This window comes from Apium graveolens, chromosome 2, assembly GCF_009905375.1.
Source record: "Apium graveolens cultivar Ventura chromosome 2, ASM990537v1, whole genome shotgun sequence".
In the NCBI taxonomy this organism is placed as follows: Eukaryota; Viridiplantae; Streptophyta; class Magnoliopsida; order Apiales; family Apiaceae; genus Apium; species Apium graveolens.
Genome location: NC_133648.1, coordinates 291334743 through 291353133, shown reverse-complemented (window position 1 = coordinate 291353133; position 18391 = coordinate 291334743). Strand labels below are relative to the sequence as shown.

General features: G+C 37.1%; 1 protein-coding gene across 1 annotated transcript; it reads right to left on the bottom strand.

Annotated features, from left to right (window-relative positions):
* Window positions 1-251: 251 nt before the first annotated feature.
* LOC141708590 (cytochrome c oxidase subunit 5C-like) lies at window positions 252-1873 on the bottom strand. Its single transcript, XM_074512294.1, has 2 exons — window positions 1737-1873; window positions 252-684 (listed from the first exon to the last, which is right to left on the bottom strand). Exon 2 carries the CDS (start codon window positions 663-665, stop codon window positions 474-476), a length of 192 nt encoding a protein of 63 aa, XP_074368395.1. The 5' UTR covers window positions 666-684; window positions 1737-1873; the 3' UTR covers window positions 252-473.
* Between the last annotated feature and the right edge of the window lie 16518 nt (window positions 1874-18391).

The following is an 18391-nucleotide window of genomic DNA, read 5'->3' as shown; positions in this document are numbered from 1 at the left end:
ACTCAAAATTTCCTTGCCATAAAACGAAAAACAAGACAAAGGTAATAATATATGATGGAAGTATATAGTGTTTCCCTGCAAGACAACACATATATTGTGCAATCACATAAATTAACAGGTGGTTGTGACGAAGGTTATTTTGTAACTAAACATTTTATACACTACATAATTTTTTAAAAAAATATAGAAGGGGATTAAAGACCAAGTCGAGGCGTACCAAACTGGCACTAATTAAGGTGAAAAACTAAAGCTGATCAACCAAGCTCATTTATATTGGTGATAGAACTTCTTATCTTTTCAACAAGATAAAATTTTAAAAAGTATAGCATCACAATGGCAACATTGAACAAAGTCTTAGAAATCACAACCGATATTAAGAAATCAAGCACAGTACAATGAATTTATTATTCAATCTCAATGAGAATATGCTAATTAACTTAAAACGTTTAAATACCAATTATGTTGTCAGGTATTTACTCTTCCACAACCACACCGATCTTGCCCTTCTCAAGCAGGTCGTAGAATGTTCTAGTTTTCTTCTGCTCATTCCAATGATGCATCTTCCATAAACCACCTGCACACATTCCAAGCACAGTTGCAATAACAATCTCCTTCACCACACTCGGCCCCGTCAAAGTAGCATGAGCAACCCTACCACCTGCCATCTTACTTCCCAATTCAAACCTGTAAAAACGAAACAATAACTTGCATCATTCATCATCACATATCTAGCATCAAAAGTAGTAGCAAATAAATCATCTGAGCTGTGTGATTAAACTGCTTGTAGATGAAAGTGAATAGATTATAGAAAGTCGAACTATGTAATAATAAATGATGTAGCATTATCCCAATATCTTAACTACAAAACTCAACCATAAAATAACAAGGGTATCAGCTAACCCTGCTTCTACTGTCACAAGTAAAGGACAGAGGCATACAAGATAAACTTCGTAAATAGAAGCACACCAAAGCATCGCTCTAAAAAACCTAGCATACTATTTAAACGCTTGGTTTACTGCACTCTCTGGCCCCTGTTACCAACATGACAGCCTTACACAAAGAAAACCGAAATATTGGTGGCAAATACAGGAATCATCAGAAGAATGAACAAGCAAGTGCAATATATTGGCACAATATAGAGAAACAACATCGGCTATCTAACATTAGCAGATTAGCAAGCTAAGGGTTTGTAATAACCCTGTGCTCTACAAATATGATTTAATAAACATAAAAATGCATTTCAATCAAAAAACTATAACTATATAAAAAGGTAATATGCTACTGTTACTTGTCATCATAATACACTGGCAAACGAAAAAGACTTGAAACTGCGAAACTAAACCACACTGATACATATGACAGACATGAATAACAAAAACATCAAACTATGAGGTCGTCAATTAATGAAAAGAACCATTCGAGAACCAAATTCCAGTACGATTCAATTCAATAACAACTCTGCAAAAATGGATGGCTTAACTTAAAAAAAAAACTGCAGTAATAATACAGAGAATGAAATTAAACATGTTAGTAAATACATCAGATTCCAATCGATGTACATAAAAACACGAGGAAGATCCGAGAAGTGAATCTAAAAACACAAAAGTCTTGTGAATATATAAACAAAACATATGAAAGTACAAGCAGCGGAAGAAAAACATAAAAATGAATGGATATAGAATCTAATTATAGATGTGGATTAATGAAATGACGAAAAAGAGGGGAATTAAAATGACCTTGAGAGAGGAAAAAGCAAACCCTAGCCGTGAGCGTCGAGACCGCAAAGAAGAAAAGAAGGGGATTATTAGTTATTATTACTAGTTTCTGGTCAAAACGGCTACTTTGTTTGCCTTGTCATACCATGGCATAATGCTACAGCGGCAGAATGAATAAATTAATTAAAATTTTTAATTTATTAATTTTTTATTAGTTTAAAAATTAAAATTAATTTTAATATTAACATAATTTTATATTGTTTTGATTTATTGATTTAATTTTGTGTTAAATATTTATATAGAATTGTTTACAAAATGAAAAATATATTTGATTACTTGTACCCATATTTCATTTCCACCTCACCATCAGAATATTAAAAACCCATATTTTGGGGGTTTGAGATATATCTTTGGAAGATTAAATTTCAGAACCCAACATTAGGTTTGAGTTTGAAATGACCAAAACTCATACCTGATACCTGAACCAAATGACCTGTTACGTCTTACTATTAATAAAATGTTTAAAAACTATGAAATGACTTAAAGTTATCTCACGCTTACTCTTATCGTTTTGGACCCTGATTTTAATTCTCGCTCATCCTGAGGTTTGTTATATCAAATAATTATTTTTTATAATGGTCTTGTAAGTTATATTAGCCTAATTAATTACTCAATTATAAGATATAAAAGTCAAGTTACTCAGCAGAAGCACGATGATCATACTAGTTCCATGTGTATTAGATACACGGGTGACCGACTTTAGTGCAAGTGGGATATTGTTAATGTTTATGCCCTGGAGACAACAATACTATGTCTTATATTAAGACATTTGGATTATTAATGTTTATGTTCTATCAATTATTCTGTTTATTATTTATTATGTCTTTATTTACTATGATATAAATGTTAGATTAATAAATGCATTATATATCTCTAAGTACATGACTTAGAAATGAGATTATGAACATAGTATCAATATTACTAAAGGTTCCTAATCGAGTACTCCCTCTATTTTTTTATATATCGTTTAACGTTTGTGCACACATTTTTAAATTCATTGACTATATAGTTAAAATAATAAATTTTAAAAATTTCTTTTTCTGAATTAAAATTTTAGTTATATATTTTTATTCACAAAAATAAAATTTTAAAAATTATTATTCTAACTAAGTGGTCAAAACACTTAGAAGTGTGTGCCCAAAAATCAAACGTCATATAAAAGAAAATAGAGTGGGTATTATAATTAAGGGGCAATAATAATGCATTAAAACTAGTATGTTTGTTAACTAATATCACATCTCATAGATCATAGGTATAGTGATACTAAAGTCGAAAACACAAGCACATGTAATTATACATTGTGCTAGACAGACCCAATATGAGATTCTACATGTCTGGCGTGTTATAAGTAATTCTCACAGTGGTCCTTAGACTTGAAATCATTATATTTCTATACGAGAATTAACGTACTTTGATTACATTAAAAGTTACCTTTGACCGGGTAATTATAAAAGTGTGTTTCAGGTATATTATGAATCATATAATATTATGAATGATCTAGAAAGGATTATCCCTCCTATATTATGTGATATTGGCCTCTTGTGCGAGCTATACTATGAAATGCGTGGTTGCGCTCAAATGTTGATTTGATACGATTGTCTACTCATTGATCAAAGAAACCTGGATTAAATATTAACGAGGATGACACATTACATGCCTCTAATTTAATCTATAATATGTGATTAAGGGTGATATGGGCCTAAATATAGCCTAGATAAATAATTAATGTCTAATTAATTAGGCCTGATATGGTCCAGTAACGAAGCCCAGTTAACAAGGCCCAAAACCCTGAATATTAATTAAATTCGTAATTAATTAATAATGGAGAAAAACAGCTATTAAGATGAGTCCTAGTGGGGATATAAATCCTTGTAGATTGGCCTCCAAGGAACCTCATGGGATACGGAATCAGCTTCCTACTTCCTACGACTCCAAAGTCCATTCTAATTCAGAGACTTTCCCACCAAGTCTCCTAACCCAAGTCCAATTCAAGGAATCCCAACATCTATATAAGGGGTCTCACCCCCACCAATCAGAACTACGTTTTTTGGCTTGATTCTCTAATTCACAGAGATACGTAAGCATCTCGTAAGGGCAGAGTTAAGCTACGAAATACGAGAGTAACCATTAAAGGTCTTGAACTCCCGAACCTTAGTATAAAATACAGCAATTAATATATCTTAGGTTTTTATCCATAACATTTGGCGCCGTCTGTGGGAAAGCACAACAACAACCATGGCGAGAACACGGAGAACAAGCAGCGCCCTTGAAGGAGGAACACCCACGGGGACAACCCAAACGATTTCGTCAACCGTGGAGGTACCTCTGCATTCAACCTATGCCGCCACCCAAGGAGAAGCCCATGTAGGGGCAACTTGACCTCAGCCACAAGGGACGATTCCCTCGGCAACTCAAGGGACGAATCCCCAACTTCAGCAGCTACACATACCTATGAATTCTCGACCCATTGGGTATGAGTATTCAACTATTGTGACTACTAACCCCCCTTATGGGATGCCCCTTTACCGCGAGGTTGGGGGAAGTGGGCAAGCTAGACAGAGTGAAGCACGGAGGCAAACACCCCCTACATTCAAGGTTTGGCTCCCATCCCGGAGGATCAGGAATTTTCTGGTCCCTATACTGAGAGAGATTCCAAATCTTCGGACGATGAAGTGGCCCCAAGAAGGAGACGTGCTGGCAAAGAACCGATGACTAATGGAAACCAACATCCTAGGAGTACCCGAAGGGTGAATCCCCAAGAGGTGCAGGAGAGAATCAAGGTCCACGAGGCTGAGATTCAAAGGCTGAAGCGCGACTTGGAGGCGCACCAGGCTCCCAGACTCCCATTACCACGTAGGGGGATAAATACTCCTCCAATCATAGACCTGGATGGTCCGTCACAAAGAAGGGCTGTAGTCCCGAGAGCTGATCCAAGCAATCTTCTTCCCCTTGGAGATCCTGATGAACCTAATCCACCATTCACTAAAGAGATAATGAATGCCCATATCTCAAGGAATTTTAAGATGCCCTCCATCAAAGCTTATGATGGAGCGGGAGATCTCGTTAATCACGCCAGGACCTTCTCCAATGCACTGTTGTTGCAGCCCGTGAATGACGCTATTAAGTGTCGGGCCTTTCCTCAAACCCTTTCGGGTATGGCTCAAAGATGGTATAGTCGTTTGCCCCCGAACTCTATTGGGTCCTTCAGAGAGTTAAGTCAGGCTTTTATTATGTAGTTCATCAGCGGGATAGTGCATGAGAAAAGTTTAGCATCCCTCATGAGCATTGTGCAGGGAGCGAAGGAATCCTTGAGAGATTACCTGAATCATTTTACAAAGGAAGCTTTAAAAGTCCCGGACCTTGACGACAAGGTAGCCATGATAACACTGCAACAGGAAACTAGGGATGAGTTCTTCAAGATGTCCTTGGCCAAATGCCCCCCTGAAAGCATGTTGCAGCTCCAAGATAGAGTCGGGAAGTACATCAAGGTGGAAGAGAGCATGAGGAAGACCGTAGTAAGTAACGAGCCCGCTGGAGGCAAGAAGCGGAAAACCGATCTGGAATATATTGCAAAGGACAAGTATCCTAGAACTGAGCAAAGCAATGACTCAACCTCAAAGAAGGGAAGACCTAGACAAAAGTTTACTGAGTATGCTAAGCTGAATGCTCCTAGAAGCCAAATTTTGATGGAAATCGAGAAAGATCGAGATATTCGTTGGCCTAAGCCCTTGAAGGCTGATCCTGCCAAACTCGATAAGGGCAAGTATTGCAGATTTCACAAAGATGTTGGTCATGACACCGATGAGTGTAGACAATTGAAAGATGAAATTGAATTCCTCATTCGAAAAGGAAGATTGAACAAGTACATTGGAGATGGAGGAGATAGGAACAACAACGTGAGAAAGAACTTTGATGATCGTAGGAGAGATCAAGATGATCAAGGGCGAAATCCCCAACCTAGGGGACCCGTGAGAAATACAATCTTTGGGGGACCAACTGTTGTTAGTTTATCCAAGAATTCAAGGAAAGCATATGTTAGAGAAGTGATGCACATTGTCGGGGAAGCCCCGAAGAGGGCTAGGACAGAAGTGACAATGACATTTGATGATTCTGACTTGGAAGGTGTGAAATTTCCTCATGACGACCCGCTGGTCATAACACCGATAATAGAGAATAACCCAGTGAAGAGGGTCCTTGTAGATAATGGAGCCTCAGTGGATATCTTGCTTCATGATACTTTCTTGAGGATGGGTTACAATGATTCACAATTGACCCCGACTGACATGCCGATATATAGATTTGCAGGAGTAGAATGCCCCGTGGAAGGGATAGTTAAGTTGCCAACGACCATAGGATATGAGCCAAGGCAAGCAACACAGATGTTGGACTTCGTGGTGGTGAAGGCTAGTTCAACTTACAACACGATTATGGGAAGAATAGGGATACATGCCTTTAAGGCAGTACCTTCTTCCTACCATTCAATTATGAAGTTTCCTACCAGGAATGGGATTGGAGAAGAAAGAGGAGATCAAAAAATGGCTAGAAGTTGTTATGTGGCCTCATTGAGGGCAGATGGAGTTGGGGGGAAGGTTCTGCCTATTGAAGATCTGGATATCCGAGAGAATGATGAGAAAAGAGGGAATCCAACAGAAGACTTGATTTTGATTCCTTTAGCCCCCGAGGATGCTGAGAAGGTGACTTTTGTTGGAGCCACACTAGAGGAGCCCCTTAGAGGGAAGTTGGTGAAATTTTTGCAAGAAAATAGTGATGTGTTTGCATGGTCGGCGACTGATATGCCAGGTATAGACCCAGAACTGATCACTCACAAGCTGAATGTAGATCCAAGTCGGAAGATAGTGAAGCAAACGAAAAGAAGCTTCGTTCCGGAGAGGCAAAAAGCTATTAAACAAGAAGTAGAGAAGCTCTTAGAGGCTGGTTTCATTGAAGAGATTCAATTTATGGAATGGTTAGCAAACCCTGTAATGGTAAAGAAGGCGAATTGAAAGTGGAGAATGTGCGTGGACTTCATTGATCTAAATGATGCATGCCCAAAAGATTATTTTCCGTTGCCAAGGATAGATACATTGATAGATGCCACTGCTGGACATGAGATGCTGAGCTTCGTGGATGGATTTAGTGGATACAATCAAATCAAGATACACAAGGACGACATCCCAAAGATATCATTCATCACTGACTTTGGTATTTATTGTTATCTTGTTATGGCATTTGGTCTCAAGAATGCAGGAGCCACCTATCAAAGGTTGGTAAACAAAATTTTCAAGGATCTTATTGGTAAAACCATGGAAGTTTATGTTGATGACATGTTAGTCAAGAGTCTAGTGAAGACTGACCTTATAACCCATTTGAGGGAAGCTTTCGAGGTCCTGAGGTACCACAAGATGATGTTGAATCCTACAAAGTGTGCTTTCGGGGTAGGATCTGGAAAGTTTTTGGGATTGATGGTCTCCAAGAGAGGAATTGAGGCCAATCCCGATAAAATAAAGGCAATCCTAGACATGGAACCACCTAAAACTATTAAAGATGTTCAAAAGCTCACTGGAAGGGTTGCAGCGTTGGGGCGATTCGTCTCCAAGTCTGGGGACAAGTGCTTGTCATTCTTCAAGTCCTTAAAGAAGGTAAAGGATTTTGTATAGAGTGAGGAAAGCCAGAAGGCATTCGTGGAATTAAAGAGGTATATGTCCCATGCCCTGTTGTTGGCCAAGCCAGCTCTGAACGAAGTTTTATACTTGTACTTGGCTGTTTCAGAGAATGCCTTGAGCGCTGTATTGGTTAAAGAGGAACTTAAAATCCAGAAAGCCTTGTACTATGTTAGCAAAATTCTGCATGGAGCTGAGTTGAATTATTTAACTATTGAGAAGTTTGCTTTAGCCTTGGTAATGGCTTCAAGAAAGTTACGTCCTTACTTTCAGGCTCATAAGATTGAAGTACTAACAAATCAGCCCTTGAGAAATATTATTCATAGTCCCAAGGCTAGTGGGAGGCTGATCAAGTGGGCAATAGAACTGGGAGAATTCGACATCAAATATAAGCCACGAACAGCAATAAAAGCCCAGAAATTAGCTGACTTTGTGGTGGAATGTACCATACCCAACCAAGAAGTCGGGGGGCAGGAAGACACTATACCTCCAAACACAGAAGGTGATAAAGGGGATAAAGGGAAGGAAGTTAAGAAAAAGGATCATTGGATCCTCTATTTTGATGGAGCATCAAAAAAAATTCAAGTGGCGCATGTTTGGTTTTACAAAGCCTCGACGGGTTCTTAATTGAATATGCTATGAAGTTAGACTTTCCAACTATGAACAACGAAGCAGAATATGAAGCTTTGATAGCTGGCCTCAGCCTAGCAGGAACACTATGGGTCAAGAACTTAAAAGTCCGTGGAGACTCAAAGTTGGTAATATCCCCGGTCAAGCGAGAGTTTGAAGCAAGGGATGATACAATGGCTAAATATGTTCGCCTAGTAAGGGCGGTGATGACTCAATTTGATGAGTGCCATATTGAGCACATCCTGAGGGAGGAAAATGCTAAGGCGGATGCATTGTCAAAGTTTGCTTCATCTGAGATAGAGAAAAGTTCAGGAAGTGTATACTTCCACGTTCTGAAGACACGGAGCATCGATGTTAAGCTTTTAGCTCCTATAGGACTGGGGGCATCATGGATAGACCCCATCAAGACCCATATTCAAACCGGTTGGTTGCCAAATGATGCAACTGAAGCACGGAAGTTGGTTGTTCGAGCACTAAGGTATTACTTGATAGATGGGATTTTGTACAAAAGATCTTATGTAGTTCCTTACTTAAGATGTCTCAGGCCCGATGAGGCCCACTTGGCTCTTGAAGAAGTGCATGAAGGTATCTGTGGGCAACACTTGGGGGGCAGAGCACTAGCTCATAAGATAACCCATTTGGGCTTCTATTGGCCAAAAATGATGGATGATGCCAAAGAGTATATGAAGAAGTGTGACCGCTGTCAGAAGCATGCACTTGTCGTTAGACACCCCCCGAGATGCTTACCTCCATCAATTCTCCCATCCCCGTTACTATGTGGGAAATGGATATACTTGGACCTTTCTCTATGGCCTCGGCACAAAGAAAGTTCCTTATTGTAGCCATTGATTATTTTACTAAGTGGATTAAAGCCAAACCATTGGCCAAAATCACAACTAAGCAGGTTGCACAATTCCTGCGGGAAAACATCATGTGCCGTTATGGAATTCCTCGTATCCTGGTTACCGATAATGGAACACAATTCAATTATGAGGATTTCAAGAAGTATTGCGATGAGAATGAGATTGAGTTATGATTTACCTCCGTAGCTCACCCGCAAGCTAATGGGAAAGCGGAAGTGGCAAATCGAATAATCCTGGATGGACTAAAGAAGAGGATTGAGAAATCCAGGAATAATTGGGTGGATGAAATACTCCCAATACTTTGGGCTTACAGAACTACTTGTAGAGTCACTACCGGAGCTACTCCCTTCATGTTGGCGTATGGGGCAGAGGCAGTTGTCCCTGTAGAAATATCACACTCATCTCCCCGAATCCAGTCTTTTAATGTTGAGGAAAATGAGGAGGGGCAAAGATTAGCCTTGGACTTAATCGATGAAGTACGGGATGAAGCACATGCGAAGATAGTGAACTATCAGAAGAAAACTTCATTCTATTACAACGTAAGGGTTAAGGAAAGGTTCTTCAAGCAAGGAGATTTAGTCCTTAGGAAAGTGGAAGCCTCTGGAGTAGGGCAGAAAGGAAAGCTTTCCCCAAACTGGGAAGGGCCCTATAAGGTTAAAAGCGTTCAAGGAAGGGGAACCTACAAGTTAGAGACTATGGATGGTTTTGAAGTCCCGAGAACTTGGCATGCACAAAACCTAAAGGTTTACTATGTATAAATCAGTTGAACACAATTCTCACTTGTCAAAATGACAAGTAGGTTGAAAAGCACCTTGAAGCTTTGCTTGCGTAGGATTTTATATTCTAATTCCATTAGGATTTACATTGTTGATTCATTATTGTTAAGGGTCGAACCCATACCATGTAAGGTTTTGGAAAACCATACTTTATAGTAATGAGTTTGAAATTATTTCAACCTTTGGATATCTAAGTTGTGATAATGCTTTGTGTGATTTTAACAAAAATCATGCTTTGATCGTTAAAAGAAGAAGACTTCAAGAATTCTTCTATTATATGGAGTGCTTGTTGCACAACTCAAAGGACCAAGTTGTTCAAGTCATTGAACATTCTCTTTAAAAAGCATAATAAGTGCTGAAAAATTAAAGGAGAAGGGTATGAAGACGAAAGCAGCATAAATAAACCCCGAAGGGTAATAAGTTCCGGATACAAATAAGTTCAAACAGTAAGTTATGAATAAAAATAACAAACTAGAAACACTATTCCTACATTTGAGAGCCCTCCTTCCCCTATTCCTTCTCGACACCTTCCTTCTCAGCATCCTTCGCGGGAGAAGCAGGAGGAGAGGCAGTGCTGGGATCCAGAATACGATCATCAGGCTGGGGAGAGTTGAAGAGAGCATCCAAGCTATCCTCTGTCTCTGGCTGCTCAGGACTTATAAAGTCTTTGGGATCAACTAAGCCAGGATGCTTCTCCGAGATAGCATTCACAGCTGCATCCCATCCCTGGGTAAACTGTAGAGAATAAAGACCCTCATCGTGGATTTCCATAAGATTCTTGAATTTTTCAGAATCCATGTAATCATCAATGAGTTTTTCCTTATCACTCCTAAGCTTAACCAGCTCAGAATGAGCCTTAGACAGCTCCTCCCCCTTCGTCTCTAACTTCTTCTGCAGGACCTCGACCCTCTCCTTCCATTTCTTCATCTCCCTTTCGAACTCATCGGAATTCCCCTTCCAGGACCTAGCCTGATGAAGGGCCGCCTGGAAGTAGGTGTTGCTCTGCACAAAGAAACATGAATTAATACAAGTTTATAAAAATAGGAAAGTTGGAATTTAAAAAGAAAGGAGTGGTATGTTACCGCAGCTTGGTCTTGAGAACCCAGAAGCTCAATAGACTCAATGTCACTCCCCGTGACAATGTCAGTGAAGTCGTAGGGAGTGATGGAATGGTACGACCAATCCTTGGAATGTTTGGTGGATCCAACCACCGTATTGCTCCTCCTAAAGCCCCAGTTAGGCCTAAAGGAGTGCACCTTGAGTGGAGGATCCATATCGTCCCCCAGCTCGACCACCGGAACATGGGGCCTAAGGAAGGAAGGAGCATCTGCCTTGCTCCTGGGGTCTTTGTACAGCTTGGCCCTTTTCTGGCGGCCAGATTCCCCCTCCTTAGGCCTGTTGATGTTGTTGATGGCCTCGCAAGCTGAAAGAAAAAGAAGAAAAGTATGAAAATTCTGGAGATAATAAAGTTGCAATAGAAAGGAGGAAAGAAATAGTTGCATAGATAAATTTACCCTTATCACTGGCTTGAAAGATACCAACTTTCTTCAACGAGAACTCCTCTAAAAGGGTCCAAGTATCTGTTTTTCCGTCATCTGAAATGAGGGCTTCATAGGCCACCTCCTCCTCATCAGTTAACCTGATGCTACCAGGACTACCATCTGACACTTTGCAAAAGGGCCTACGGAAGAGTGTGGCCCAATCACCCCCAGCCCAGGTCAGCCTAACAAAATCGTCCCTCCACTTAGGGTTATTCTCAACTATAGATTTGCTATAAAAAATATGGGGAATTTTGGGCCGTTAACGAATTAAAACCCAGCCCGGTTGACCCAAGGAACTGTTATAAAATTGGAAAACTTTCCTAAAGACAGCTACGGAAAGAGTAAATTTATTTTTAAGACACAGAACCATAAAACAAATAATATTCCTCCATGCATTAGGAGGGAGTTGACATGGGTTGATTTTTACGTCTACAAGTAAAAGAGGAATAAATTCGTGAAATGGGAACCTAAGACCCGCGGTCAGGACTCCTCGATAAATAAACAGAGTGTCGCCCTCCCAGTTATATGTCCTATCCCCAGGGGCGGCTGGGGTAATCCTAAGGTGGGGTGGAAGTTTATACGTGGTGTTCATGGACTCAATTCTACCCTCAAACTCGTGGAAAGTGTTACCGTGGTTGTATGAATCTAATTCAGATAAAAAGGGATATTCATCGCCTCTAGAGTTTATCATATCAATTAAAAAAGTGTACGAAGATTTGATTTGAATGGCAGTACCTCTCTTGGAACTGTTCATCTTCCCCAAACGAGCTATATCATGATCCGCCATTGATATTCTTCGAATGAAGGCTTAAAACCCAGAAAAAGCTTGAAGGTGGTGGAATTGCGGTGGCTGAGGTCGCCGAAAATCGCCTTCCTAAGAGAGGAAACTTGAGAGAAATTTGAGAGAGTTTTTGAGAGATAATTTGAGAAATGAGAAGTGAAGTGAGGATTCTCACTTCTCACTTCTCTTTTATAGGCGAAAGGCTCGGAATACGAGCCGTTTAAGGCCCATAAAGCAAGGCCCAACTTGAGGAAAGCCCACCATGGGGAAGTTTTAGGGATATTCTAGAAGTAGGAATGGAAACTGAAAGGTCAAAAATCAACCAAAATTTTGAAGAAATAGTTCGATCAAAGTCCTGGTCGACAAAAGATAGGAATCTTGATCGAATTTTCATTCGATTATAAGGGTAAAAAGCCACTTAGTTCGATCAGAGTCCTGTTCGACAAAGGGAAGAATCTTGCCTGATCGACAAAGGATAAGATCCTGATCGAATTTTCATTCGAACAAAAAGGAATAAGTTTGTTTAATTCGATTAGAGTCCTGATCAATTTCGATCAGGATTCCAGGCCTACCTCACCTTAGACCTCACTGTAAAAAATACACTTAGTTCGATCAGGATCCTGATCGATTTCGATCAGGATCGATTTTGCACAAATCCTGGTCGAAATTCCATTGACCAGAGAGACAGAATGACAGCTAGTTCGATCAGGATCCAGATCGATTTCGATCAGGAATCCTGGTCGATTTTGGCACAACTCCTGATCGAAATTCTATCGACCAGAGAGGTAGGATGGCAGTTAATTCGATCAGAATCCTGATCGATTTCGATCAGGAATCCAGATCGATTTGAAACATTTCTTGATCGATTTAACACAACTTCTGATCGATTTAGAGCCGAAAATTGAGAATAAATCCAGAAAAAGGATAAATTCTAAAAATTAAGGAAAAATCCCAGAATAAAGGGAAAAATTCCTGGAAATTAAGGAAAAGTCCTAGAATTAAGGGAAAAATTCCTGGAAATTAAGGAAAAATCCCAAAATTAAGGGAAAAATTCCTGAAAATTAAGGTAATTCCTAAATGATGGGGGTTAAAGCAAATCGTTGTAAATGTGTAGGTCGCTCCACACTTTACGCAAAAATAATACCCTGTAAGGGAACAAATAAACTTAACTTCTGCGAAATCTTTTGCGGTTTCGCAGAAGTTGGGGGGCAAATGATATGGGCCTAAATATAGCCTAGATAAATAATTAATGTCAAATTAATTAGGCCTGATATGGTCCAGTAACGAAGCCCAGTTAACAAGGCCCAAAACCCTGAATATTAATTAATTTCATAATTAATTAATAAGGGAGAAAAATAGCTATTAAGATGAATTCTAGTGGGAATATAAATCCTTGTGGATTGGCCTCCAAGGAACCTCATGGGATAAGGAATCAACTTCCTACTTCCTAGGACTCCAAAGTCCATTCTAATTCAGAGATTTGCCCACAAAGTCTCCTAACCAAAGTCCAATTCAAGGACTCCCAACATCTATATAAGGGGTCTCACCCCCACCAATCAGAACTACGTTTTTTGGCTTGATTCTCTAATTCACAGAGATACGTAGACATCTTGTAAGGGCAGAGTTAAGCTATGAAATACGAGAGCAGCCATTAAAGGCCTTGAGCTCCCGAACCTTAGTATAAAATACAGCAATTAATATATCTTAAGTTTTTATCCATAACAAATGGATTATATTACATTGTATATTATTCACGAAATGTTTAATCGATCACCGATTTAATTAGTATTACTTGAGTATAAATCATGTATTATTAGAAGTCGCTCATTGGTTACGATTTTAAATTAGAGTTAAAATTCGTTGTCAACGTAATAATAACGTACAGGGTCATACACAAATAATGCTTGAAAGATTATTTAATTTAAATTGGATTTAAACTAAAGTAATTTGAATAATTTATAATATTAATTAAATATGACTTAATTAATTATGACTTAATTAATTATCTGAATAATGATATTCAGATTTATTAATAATAATTATTAAATTCAGTTGTTAAATAATTAACCGAGACTTAATTATAATACAAATAGGAATTTTGAATTAATAATAACTCCTAATTACTTAAGAGTTATAATTCGTTTTTCTACTCTCTATATAATATTTCTCGTGGCTGATTTTGTGTGCAAGACTTTTATTAAAAAATACCTAGCCACCAAGAGAGAAGATGGAGAGAGGAAGAAGAAATGACTTTGTGCCAGTACACATCCGATCCTTGAGTTCAAGCATTCGTGTGGAGACCGATAGTGCGTAGATCACGAGAGCAGGATGCGTGGTGATTAAACAAGTTTTGGATCTTCATTTATCAACCAATTTGAAAAACTTCTTAAGATAAACAATTTGATCTACGAATTAAATATCTATTTTTCACGTTTTTATTTACAGTTTCCATTGCGTTTTATGCCTCGAAATCCTTCAATGGCATCAGAGTTACTTTTGAAACGTTTAATTCGTTTATGTGTTTTGTTAGGCCTCAAGTTAACTGTAGAGAGGGTCAAATACCATTTAAACAATCAAATCAATTTAACAAACTCAACAGAAAGAACAATTTTTATATTAATGGATAAAAACTGATTACAATACTCTCTCACAGGATGAACATATTTGAGAGCTGCTAGGTTATATGAATGATATATCAATTCGTAACCAACACATAAAGTGTAAACCGAACCTGTGCTTATATACCGCACAACTACACAATCAATATCTAGAAGATATGTTACAATTGAATAAGGAATCCTAATACATATCCACCTATTGATTGCTACAATAAGTAAAGTCATACACCGACATATCTCTATAAATATATCCTCCTTTGATATCTCCTGATTTCCAGCTTGATAGATACTGGTGTGAATAAACACTGATAACAAATACTGATTAGCAAATACTGATGATAAATGTTGATGACGTCATCTCTGTCAAACTCTGATATCAAATACTGATTGGCAAACTCTAATAGCTAAACACTGATATTGTAAAAACCTGAAAATTTTTTACATCGATAAAAGACCTTCATGAATAGTAATATTACGGTTTAAATTAAAACTTTTATGACCACACTTTATACGAGTATTTAAATAAAGATTTAGAGTTGATATTACATTTTTACGTTACAAATGAGTGTATGTAAAAGTCGTTAGTTTTCATAGAAATCATATATTTCAAAAGGCCATTTTCTACGAGATATCGAGGGATACGAGAATTATATAATGATCATGAGAATTATAAGAATTAGAATTTCATAAATGCAACCAAGTCCAAGTACAAGAAAAAGTAAGGAATTTACGATAAAAGGATTTATGACGCGAAACGTTTTCGAGAAATAATCGAACATGCGAAAGAAAATTAAGTATTAAGCGTATGTTGGCAAGTTGGAAAGTAGTACATCCATGCACACCATGCAACTAAAACATTGGAAGCAAACCAAGACAATTAGAAAGTCAAATGAGAAGTACAAAATCAAACTACACAAGTTAGTAGAATAGTACATGGAATAGTGAGTGAATAATGTAAAGTGTGAGATGTAGCTTGTAAATCACATAAGCAAGCCTCACCAAATCATCCATGACTGATCTATATCCTTAAAAACACATATAAAAATTAGTTCTATCACATAAAGCAAGGTCAAGAAAGCAAAACTTCTCTCCCTCACTTCTTCTCCCATTTTGGTCATTCAAGAACACCAAGGAAAGAAAAATTCAAAACTCACATTCTACTCATTAAAAATCACTAAATTTTTACCACACCTCCTACATATCATGTATAAGGCACATACCAAATTTAAAGCTCATCCATGTAACTTTCAATTGTAGAAAAATGTTTGAAGTTGAGGGTGAATAATGACTCCGAAAATTACTTTTTGTTTTCTTGATTTTCAATGAAAGTTTAAGGCTCATAAAGCTAAACCAAGCTCTCACCAAGGATCTTATGTCCTATTAAGTGCTAACAGGCTTCAAGAAAGGTATAAATATCATCCACTCTTTGATTTACATAAGATATAAGCTTGAGTATAAGATATGCTTAAGTATATGTTGTTTCATGGAGTTTGGATTATATATGATTAGATGTTTATGGTTAAGTGTTATGGGTTAATGTTGGTGATATTTTCTTAGAACTTATAAATTTACCTCACAAGTAATATATTTGAATTGTTGATTGTGTTGTTGTTGAAAGGATTTAATATGGTTAAAATCGGGAATCGTTATTCGTATAGACGTTGTAATGTCCGTTGGAATTTAGGAATATTTTAAACGATAATTACGAACTGTATTTTTTATATTTTCGAACACCAATGGACATGAATGTTTGGTATGGTGTGTGTAGGTGATTGTGTGTGAGTTTGTGCGCGATCGAAGAAGAAAAAGAGAGACAGAGACAAAGAGAGAGATGAGTATACAAAATTAATCAATCAATCAACCGTACCCAGTATATACCGCTTAGGGTAGTGTCTGAGGAGGGTATACTGTATGTAGTCTTACCCTCATTCCAAAGAATGAAGATATTATTTCCTCAAAAGACCTTGACTTGTGTGTGCACAAATATGTGTGTTCTAGGTATAAAGTGATACTCCATCCGTCCCAAAATACAAGTCCTTTGACTTTTTACGCGTATTCTAAGATGAATAAAAATGATAGCACCACAAATTATTTTTCAAATTTTCTTTTTCTGAATAAAATTATACATATTAATTTTTAATTCAAGAAAAAAATAAAAAAAAGTATGCGGAGTTCTAACTTTTATGCACCTTAAAGTACGCGTAAAAAGTTAAAGAGACTTGTATTTTAGGATGGAGGGAGTATACAATGAGACATAAAAGTACGTAATTAAGCGGGACAATACCTTGACCCATGTTTTTATTCACATGTGACTTACCTATGCTTTAAGAACCATCTTCCTCCTTAATTCTCAATGTTCTTAATGTTCAAGCAAAATACTCACACTTGTTGCACATCCAAGATTTAGCTGGAAACCTTTCATAATACAATTAACATCAAGAATTAAGAATTCGTTCAACCCCTTCTAATATTTGAAATCGGCACCGAAACTGAGGTATAACTTTTCCCACAAAAAGGATGTGATACAATAATTACACTATAGTAGTATACAAGGTTTCTATGACAAATCATAAAAGCATAGCACTAATCGATGAATAATGAAAATTTAACATGGGACCTCAGCTTTCAAATTTATTCTACATACTTTTCTCTTAATTTATTTTGATTTTTAATTTTTTTTATTAATTTCAGTATTAAAATACGTGTTTTTAAATGTTAATGTTATTTAAAATTCATGAATTAAGATAATTATATTTAATAATTATTTATTTTAGTTTATTTAAGTGAAAAATTTTGTGACTTATAATTTAAATTATCTGGTCACTCATATAACTCATAAAAATTCATCTACTTATACTTTTAAGTCAGATATTCATTTTAAATCATAAGATTATTCACAAACATGCACATAATGCTGGAAAATGCTATAAATGGTTATTTTGGTTAATTATTTTTTTTTTATCATTTTTTGTACTTATTTTCATTCACTGGTAATAATCTTTTTGAGGATAACTACTTTGTTCAGTGTCATGTCCTCCTAAGAATAAGCATATACTATCTATTTATTTACATTCACAAAAAATATAACAGAAGAGAGGGATGTTGAACGAAATGAATTATTATTATTTTAATCTTTTGGATATTTATTTTTTTCTACCGAGAACGGAAGGGGTGTGATGAACTTTCCTCAGTTGAATTTCCATGCTGAAACAGAATAAATAGGAGTCGCCTTCCATCCAACAATTAGAGACTTCTCATTACTATCAAGGGTGCAGGAGTTTTTGTTGAAATTCTTTTGTGAATTATTTTAAATAAATAATCATTGTTATGGATATTGTGTACCTGATTTTGAAAATAATTATTGATCAGTTTTTATTTTCAAAATGAGTGTCCAAATACAATGTATAACAATAGTAATTTCTGAGCTAGCTAGGAGGAAGATATGAGTTCAGCTTCGTTTTTAATTTTTTACGCTCTACTCTACCCTATAAATAGAGTCATGGTTTTGGCAGTATGACACACCATTCATCTCTGCACTTTGAATACTTTTCTCCATATAATAATGTTATACTATCTAATCTATTCATAGTCTCTGAAATCAATATAATAATTTTTTAGTTATCTACTCCCATATCTTTTAGTCAAGTTTTTTTTATAAGCCTTCGAGGTTCTACTATCTATTTCATACCTTTTTTCCCCTTAAAAAAGTTGTTATTCCCTAACAATACAACAAGAATTACAGAAGGG